At 38.7% G+C, this 9913-nt stretch overlaps 1 protein-coding gene across 1 annotated transcript; it reads right to left on the reverse strand.

The window, feature by feature from the left end:
* Nucleotides 1–1278: 1278 nt before the first annotated feature.
* Nucleotides 1279–9345, reverse strand: LOC104601704 (disease resistance protein RPV1-like). The gene is given in 6 exon segments (XM_019198471.2): nucleotides 1279–1805; nucleotides 2684–4454; nucleotides 4556–4864; nucleotides 5370–6295; nucleotides 6298–6489; nucleotides 8762–9345. Coding segments are annotated over 5 exon segments (3567 nt in total). The 5' UTR covers nucleotides 9261–9345; the 3' UTR covers nucleotides 1279–1805; nucleotides 2684–2813.
* Between the last annotated feature and the right edge of the window lie 568 nt (nucleotides 9346–9913).

Below are 9913 nucleotides of genomic sequence, written 5' to 3' on the forward strand. Positions count from 1 at the left end.
ATTCAAAGTACGGGGCAAATCCACCTGCCACCTTGCAAACTCCCCGCGCCAAGGCAGGACCCTTAGCGCAGGGAGTGGGGGGCAATTGATGAAGGGAGATTTGGTCCAACCTCGCAATCACTCCACGTGGCAAAATCAAACAGCTCGGGCCAAACAGGGCACCCAAGGCACGGGCGTCAAAGGAACCAGCAGTCCAAGCTCCCTACTAGGAGCCCCGAGCTCCTTACAAAGAGTTCGAGCCTCACAAGGCAGTGACCCGAACTGGCCCACCTCATGGCAGTTCGGGACACTCCCCTATCCGAACTCAAGACTTCACCTCGCCTCGCCACTCCTACACTTCGCCTCCCAAACACCAGGCTGACCGAACGTACCACACCTGACACCGAGGGTGTCCGTATCCAAGGGCGGCGCACCTGATTGATTTGGGATCTGACGCTTGACAACCGCACTTCACACGGCCTCCTGCCACCGCCACCTGCCACCATCGTCACCAGTCGCAGAGACGGCTCCGACAAAGGGAGTAGTGGCGGTTCTGCCCAGCCAGAGGGGATGACATCCGAACTGGCAGGAGCTCAGAAATAATCATGCCCGATCTGACAGAGCTTGGAAGTGAGTGCGCGAGGTAGTTATAAAAGGCTCCCGACCCCCCGAGAACAAGGTATGCAAACTCTGCGCTATCTGGTTTCACCTTGCCTTTGAAGGATTCTAACTTGAACTTCGGAGCCTCCACACCGGGTCTCCCCCGGAGCGTTCTCACCCTCTTGGTTTCAGGTTCCCCGCAGCTCCGTTCAGAGGCCAGGTCATTGAAAACTGGGACCAGCCGGATTGCGCACCATCAGAACCTACCTTAGCCCTTAATCCATTATGTATTATTAGGCAGCCTCTTTGGCTCGATCAATGAATACCAACTTCCAGATATTGTCATTACCTCTTACTTCTCCCTCATAAGCTTCAACATTTCCACAAATCAACTCCTGTGGATGATGACAATCACACGAGAAATGGGGGATTCACCAACACATTTCCTGAGATATATGTGTGTATAACATATTCAGAGTGATGTATGCGTATTCTCGCTTTGTGGGCAGAGTATCATACAGTGAATCTGTTCTATTTTTCATGGATCCAGATGGGTGCCTTCAGTTATGCATTGGCTTTCGTTGAACTCCTTTATAGAAGTTCGTAGCTTCATCATATAAGGCCTTTCAGTTTTCAATTTTCTTTTGTCATCTATTCTATAAAGTGTTGTTCTGAAATTGACTTGCAACTGAACTAGCATTAGACTTGAACCAGGTAATGATCTAATTAAGTTAGAATCAAGTACTCTAATCAGCATGGATGTACTGCAAATTGGGCATAGTAGTTGCAGAAACACATCAGAATTTGAGTAGGGCAACTGCAATGATGGTACCATGAAGATAAAGAGTAATGTCAAATAAGAAACAGAAATATCTGATGCAATAATCTAAGGCAGCGTTATGTTTTCTCTGAAGAAAGACCACCTGTTGGAATACCGAGGCAACCAATAACCACCATATCGCATATGATCACAAACTTTATCAAATTTGTGTAGTTTTATCAGATAGATTTTGATCAAACGAACGGAAAAGGCTCAGCCTTGTATGATCTCTTACGGTCTCTTTGCTCATTAGACGATGGGCTACTACTAGGCTCCTCCTCAACTTCACTGTAAAGTCTCTTGGTGCCTACACCTGTTACTATTGATCCACCTCCATCAATGACACCAACCACTGGCAACTCCAATAATAGAGAAGCTTCATTTGGGCCTGATGGTTGTTGACCAGCTGCCAACCAAGAAGACATAGTGTCATCAACACATCTAGATCCATGATGAGATAGAGAAAAAGAAACCTACAAACTGTTATAATGAGATCCATTCAAAGGTGGCATCCAAACTGCTTGGCAAGGGACAGGAGATTCATCCGTCCAAGTTCCACTAGATTTCATAGTATGTGATGTTGGCTGGATCAAAGGAATGGATGAGGCGACTGCTGAAGATGAATGTGTTGGACTTGAAGTAACAGGTAAGTATTCAAGATTGGTTGAATTGTAATTGTGAACGAACCCTGGTACGTTGTGTAGATGCTGGGAACGTTCTAGCGAAAGAAACGTGTCCAGTCCTGGAGAAGAAAGCATGGTAGAGTTCATATCAGGTTCAGGTAGTTGAAATGGAGAGAATAGATCATTCTCTGATGAGGACGTGAGGAGATCAGCACCAGGTAGCAGGGCCGTCAGGCAGAGTTGGATACAATGCAATCGAGTCTGTTGGCATTGCGGTGAATTGAGAACCCACCAGATTTCCAAAGACTCCCCACTGAGACTCCGATGTAAGGTAATTGGGAACAAAGGAAGATGGAAGACTAGCTTGAGCTTGCATTTCCAAGGCAAACTGATGCAACTTGTTCCCTTGAAGAGGTAGAAATTAACTGGGCTTCAGGAGGAGGGAAAGGACGTTCCTGAGCATGGCCAATTTGATCAAATGGAGAAGAGAGTACAGTAGTAACAGTAGTTGTTGAGTTGTGAAACTCTCTAAATTGATCACCATCCTCCCCTCAATTTATAAGTAACAAATTAAACAATGCGCTTAATGTTGCACTAATTATCTCAAATTCCAATACTAATTGAAAAGGAGACAAGTTATAAAGATAATATGCTACATCACCTTGATAGAGATACGGTGCAGGTGTTGGAAGAAGCTCCATGGTCCTCAATTTAGGTTGTGTTTCATCGTTAGAAGGACAACTCGTGGGCATTGTTGTCTCATTCAGAGTCATTCGCCTATGTCCATGGAACTAATGTAATCCATGGAACAATTCATGAAAAATTTCTAATCCCATTTCTCTGCCTTCGTTTGACCGGCATATGAAATGGATCCCAAACTCCTTCACGACTGCTTGGAGGCTCAATAGTTCTACGGAAACTGTAACTTCATCACTGGCTTCCAAATGCCTCCTGAGCCGACCACCAAACGTACAATAGGCTAAGAACATCTCTTCGCCTCCTCTGTTTGATGGCATCCAGCCAACATAGAACTGCCCGTCAATGGCAGAAACATGTTGCACGCGTGTTGATTCCGGATAAATAGCACAAACGATCAAACCCTGTACCACCATATGCTCTGCCATTCTAACCACTATCGAAGGTCCTCTACTACTGCTACTACTATGATAACTGAACCACTTTGGAACCTTGTTGCTACCTGGAAGAAATGTGCTTATGTCTTCACCCCTCAACATTGCCTCAAGGAATCTATTTTGGAGAATGCTCTTCCAACTATGTTCTAATTTATAGCAGCCCAACAAGTCTATCTTCCATAACCGTAGATTTTCCAGGCCCTGAATTTCAATCAACTTCTCACAATTACGAAGATTCAAATTACTTAGCTTGGGTGCCCTTGAGAGATTTTGTAGTTTTTCCATGGATGTGCAACCATCTGCCCGCAGTGTCTCTAGATGCGAAGGAAGATTTGGGATTGTGCAAAGGTTCTTGCAATTTCTCACCACAAGGGTCCTTAGATGTGAAAAGTGACTCAAGGTATCTGGTAGTCTACAAAATTTTCCACAACTTAGATCCAGCTTTTCTCTCAAGTTGGTTAAGCACCCAAGATTTCCTAACATTACCAATGAATCACATCCTCCTGACTCCAAATGCCATAAACTTGCTGTAAGTTCTGGAAGTGATTCAAGACTCTTGCAATTTGTTACATCAAGTTGCCAAAGCTCAGAAAACCTACCGATGCTGTCTGGTATGCTTGGGAACAAGTTCCCACCTAAATGCAATACTCTCATCTTCTTCAAGCATCCGATTGAAGACGGAAGTCGTTTTATACCACAATTTACTGTATATAGCATCATTAAAGACTCCATGTCCCCCAACTCTTCTGGTAAATTTTCAAGTCTTGCACAGTCATCAAGAGCAAGAAATTCAAGAGCCTTCAACCGCCCAATTGAAGATGGTAGTTGTTTTATAACAGTTCTGCTTACATTAAGATGGATCAAAGATTTCATATCCCCCAATTCCTCTGGTATGTTTTCAAGTTCTGAACAACCTTCAAGATTAAGCTCTTCCAGGGACTTCAATAGTCCAATTGAAGATGGTAGTTGCTTTATGGCAGAACGTGCAAAAAGTTGCTTCGGACACTTCATGTTCCCTAATTCCTCTGGTAACTTACTGAGTTTAGAGCAACGAGAGAGACTCAAAAATACAAGAGACTTCAGTTTTCTAATGCTGCTTGGAAGATACCCAAGTTCAAAACAAGCACTAAGATCCAAATGAACAAGTTCCTTGAGACATCCAATGGATTCATGAAGGTCAACCAAACTTGAACAACCATGAAGAATCAATCTCTTAATATTAGGGAGCTTTGAGAAGTCAGGAGTTTTTATTAGAGACTTGGAATTACTAATATCAAGGATTTTCAACACTTTCAGTGTCTGTAAGAAAAAAAAAAAGAATAAATTAATCAAAAAAGGAAATCGGGTGTAAAAAACTAATAAATGATGCAATGAAAATGAAAACATAAGCTGTCCCTTACTTGCGTTCCTTCTTCCCAAACTCGTTTGAGATGGCTCCACTTCATATCAAGAGCAACAAGGTGCGACAAATGAAAATCCAATGGTATAGATTCCAAAGTGAAACCAAACCAATAAAGCCATCTTAGCTTTTTCGGCAGATACTTGTAGCTTCCATTGAGGTTTACACAGGCAAGCTTGAGTAGTCTAAGATCGGACATCCTCTTAAATGCTTTAGTACTTACTCGCAAAAATTCATTTGATTTTGGGGGCCCATATAGATATGATGAATCACTTAAATCAAGGTTAAGCCCTTCGATTTTGTTGGTTCCCTGCAACAAATAATATTGGATAAGTGATGCCAACAAGAGTAGATATCCAGAGGCAAAACATGCTCCCACAACAAAGATTAATGATCTGGACATTCAGATAAGAGTGAAGGTGGTGATCAGATGAGCTTGATGGGATCCTTTTAGACTTAAATCACATAAAAACTAAATGAAAACAAAAACACTCAGATTACAGAACACCCCCTTAGACTTCTTGAATAAATCACCGGAAAAAATTAGATTTCCTCTTATGAATGCATGTATGCCCCAATGCTTTTTACAAAATCTCAATAAAAAAACAAAAGAACCACTTTTGAAATTTTAACATTAATAATAGACAGAAATAGGTAAGATTTTATGCTTATGCTTTTTCTAAAGCAACAATAACAATAATATAGAATGTTTTTGTTTTTTAACTTTGAAAGTGGCAAACAATAGCACACCCAAATATATATTCAATTAAACTTAACACTTTAACAACAACAAAATAAATGGATTTAGCTCTTACCTTCTTTTTGGTCAATACATCAAGGGCATCATTAGGAAACCACAATCTACTTCGCTTTCCAACATTAGGAGATTCTTCACGAACAATTTCTCTTCCCATGTCTCGAAGTAAACTGTGCATTGTTAACTCATTCCTTCCACCCACTCTTAAAAGACACCTGGATGTGAGAAAACTGATGCCAAATTCTGGACAGAAGCCACAACCATCTAGTATTGTAGTCACATAGTCCTTATCCATTCCATCAAAGAAGCACGAAATGTCAAGAAATATTTGCTTCTGCATAGGATGGAGTGCATCAAAACTTATTCGGAGTTTATTCTGGATTTTGCCATCAGGAATTTTCTGTAGCTGTTTTAGAGCATCTTTCCATTGAAGAATGCTTTTGTTGAATAACAGAGAACCCCAAACTTCAATAGCTAAAGGAAGGCCTCCAAGATGATGTATAATATGATTTGTGAGTTGTACATAATTTTCTATTGGATGGTTTGCTTTGAAAGCATGCCAACTAAAGAGCTCAACAGATTGTTCCTCATTCAATTCTTCAGCCCTATATTTCTCATCATCATTTAGCTCATTTAGCAAATCCATATCTCTGGTTGTAATTATAGTTCTACTTCCTGCACCAAACCAAGAACGCTCTTCAACCAATGCCTTTATCTGTTCTGAATCATGTATATCATCGAGAACTACAAGAACCTTTTTGTTACAAAGTCTACGTTCGATCTTAGTGATTCCTTGAGAAACAATGTATATATGTTGTCCCTCTCTTTGCTCCATTAGAATATCAGAAAGAAGTTGTTTTTGTCGGTCGACAAGCTGGTTGCCAACAACTTCTCTACCAAATTCAAGAAAACATGCACCTTCAAATTTGTGAAATATTTGATTATAGACACACTTGGCAATAGTTGTTTTACCTATTCTCCCATTCCATATATCCCTACAATACGTACATCCTTTGATTGGAGACATAGCATTGAAATCACATCCTGTGTACGAGAATTTAATCCAACTGGATATTTAGTAACATGCAGCTGCTTTTCTGGACTCATAAACCTCGAAACCCATTCAACAATTTCTTGTATACACAGTGCCTCATGCCTACCAATCATGTTACAAAGAACTATATAAAGGTCAAACCAAACATATTAAGATTAATGAAGTTACAAAACATGAAGAATTAAAGTAATGAAATTTTGGTGATAGTTTTATTCGTTCCTATTAAAATATAAAAATATAATCATGTAAAATGATGAAAAAAAAGAGCAATTTTGACTTTGATACTAAAAAAATCTAACAAACTAAAAACCAATGGGAGGGTTTTGATTATTGGTCAATGCTCCTCCCGTTATTGTACTCTTCGTCCATCACCATGGATATTGCCAAAAGAATATTGAAATTCCTATTCCATTTTTCTTTACTCAATAACCAAAATCCACACCCCTAGGTAACTTGAGCACTTACCACAGCTAGGCTGTCAATGGACTGGATATGATATTAGTCTAATCTGATGATCTGGTTCAGTATGAGTCTATTATAGATGGACTAGGTCTAATAATGCAATCCCAAACATACTTTGGACCACTCTGGACTGGTCTAACTGGTTTCAATTTAGATTGGGACTAACCTAAATCTGGTCTGTTGACACCTTTACTCTTCTCATCTTATGTCAATGGATCAGATATTGGTTCAATCCGACCCAGTCCAATATAAATCCATTACAAAGGGACCAAGCCCAATCCAATCCCATAAATACATTGGACCATTAAGTCTGATTTGCTACCATTCAATTTGTCTTATTTATTGGTCTGTCTAATCCATTCAAATTTATTTTTATTTGAATGTGGCCGAACCCAAACCCGGTCAATTGACACCGTTAACCACAACTATATTTTGATATTTCCATTTTCAATTCTATATAAATTAATGCCTTCATCCCTTCTTTTCTCATTAATTAGAAACTCGTATGTTCAAATAGCTTAAATTTTATTTGTACTTTTATTGTTTTATTCTTTTAAATCTTCTCATTCATTATAGGTTGTTTCGTGATTAGTTTACCAACTGCATTTAGTTTTTCATTTAATCTTCCTTGAAATTTATATATCTACCTTCAATTAACTTTGATTATGACATTTTGTACATAGAATTTCAAACCCCTAGTCAAGGAAGTTGATCTAGGTGAAAAATATCATACATCCTAGTGTTCTAAATAGTCGTAATCGTTTATAATACAAAATAGAGTAATTGGGTAAATTACTAAAACCACCACTGGGTAATGTAACAATTATTGCAGCATCCCTCTTCACCTCTAGAAACCTCCCTTTATCTTTCAAATAAATATGCAAGCATACTCCTTTTATTTAAATACACGTAAAAGAGATGTTAAAATTACAACTATGCCCTTATGACCACAATAAGATAGAAAAGTATGCATTTTAACATACATATGAAATAACTAATTTAATAAAAATTAAAGTATCGTAAAATTATTAATTTAATAAAACTAATTATTATGTTATTAATAAAATATCAATGATAAATAATAAAATTAGTCAAAATATTCATTAAAATGAATAAATCAAGTAATAAAATCAAAAGAAATTGTCAGATAATTTATCACTAAAATTCTCAGAGGTAAGATCGGGTTAAAAAGATTTTGAGGGTAATATAATAAATCTTCATCTCAATAAAACTCCTCATGGGTAAAATTGAGATTTTAAAAATTTAAAGCATTATGCCAGCATTTTCCATTATTTTACATTAGGGAATTTAACTGAAGGAGTGTATTTGCATACTTATTTGAAAGTGCAAGGGTTAAAACAAATAGGAGGCTTAAATAATTTACACTATAAACTACTTTGAGGCTCGTGTCTTTAGTCTTTTAAAACCTTGCCTGTCTAAAGCTGTGTTGGGGGATTTCTAATAATCACTCCTGTGACTTATTGCATTTTAGAAGCCAAAAGCACCCTCAAATGTTGTTTGGTGATCAAGCACAAAATGCACTTTTTCACCCTCCAAAAAGCCACAAAAATGCATTTAGAAGATGAAAAAGCAAATATAAAAAAAAGGTTTGTAGTTTTTCATTTAAAATTAAGAAGTCATTTTATAAAGAAAAAGACCATTGAAAAGCACCTTACCAAACACTCAGAAAGTGCTTCTCTTATCAGCACCTATTCAAAATGTAATTGTTGTTTAGAAACCCGTTTAGGGAGGACATCCCCAAACGTTGAATAAAAGCAGATTGGAATCTTAAACCATATTTCATATGATCTATACACAATTACGTAAAAGAGAACACATGCAGGCATCAAAAAAAAAAAAAAAAAAGAGAACACAAGCAAGGTATTTCATATTTGAGTGAGGATTTTAGTATTACCCATTGGCAACTTTTGGTTAATCCCAACCAGACAAATTCGCAGCTTTTCTGAGGGCTGCCTCCCAACTTTCAACCTTCTTCATCTCCATGTTGGCTCGCTGTTTAACTTTGTCAAATTCTTCTCCAAAATCCCCGGTCTGATTGCGTACATCTGATGGATTAGCATCATAGAAAATAGGGAAAACCATCTGATCCATCCTTTCTCGGCATTCCATGATTTTGGCAAGCTCCTTCAAGCACCATGTTGAAGAGGCGTAGTTTCTGGAGAAGACGATTATTGCGATCCTTGATTGCTCAATTGATTTCAGTAGTGCTGGTTCAATCTCCTCTCCTCTTTTGAGCCTTCCGTCATCTCTGAAAGTTCGAATTGCTACACGATGTAAAGCTTCGTACAGGTGATCAGTGAAATTTTTACGGGTATCTTCACCCCTAAAATTCAAAAAGACATCATAATCCCACCGAGAGATGGAAGAAGAGGAAGACCCTTCGTGGATTACCATAGAACTAGAAGAGGCCATTGCACCTCGATGAAGGACAGGATGGATTATGGATGAAGAGCTTTAACTTGGAGGTCTTGCTTAATTTTTAAGGTACTTGTTACCATGAGGGGTGTGTATTGTCCTGTTAACAGCGCGATGACGAAAAGGACAAAGACAAATGGAAATCCAACTTCTTCTAAAGACAGGACTGGATGGGCTCCCCACTCGCGCCTCACAACCCATCTCAGCGTAAGTAAATTGGGAATATCGATCTTGCCATGTGGTAAGCACACGAGATGTGCTCCCAATGCACGAACAGGCTCAGTGTGGGGTGGATTCGAGCCGAGCCGAGCCGAATACTACTAGGCTCGAGATCGGCTTGCCAAGTTATTACTAGGTTTGAGCTCGAGTTAGAACATTGAGTTCGAACTCGGCTCGAGTCAATAAGCTCGAGCCAAGCTGAGGAAAACACTTTATAAAAAAAAAATTATATATAAAATATATTTTTATTTGATATTTAAAAAAGTAAGAATAATAATAATATTATTATTAATAATTTATTATTATATATAAAAATAGCTCGACTCGATTAATAAGCGAGCCTATAAACCAAGTTCGAGCTCAACTCGAAGCTCAGTTGGTTCGTGGACACCCCTAGGTGTGGAGCACACTCTGTGGAAAATACATCCAAA

The sequence above is a fragment of the Nelumbo nucifera genome, chromosome 8, assembly GCF_055504915.1.
Source record: "Nelumbo nucifera cultivar China Antique chromosome 8, China Antique-T2T, whole genome shotgun sequence".
Classification (NCBI taxonomy): domain Eukaryota; kingdom Viridiplantae; phylum Streptophyta; class Magnoliopsida; order Proteales; family Nelumbonaceae; genus Nelumbo; species Nelumbo nucifera.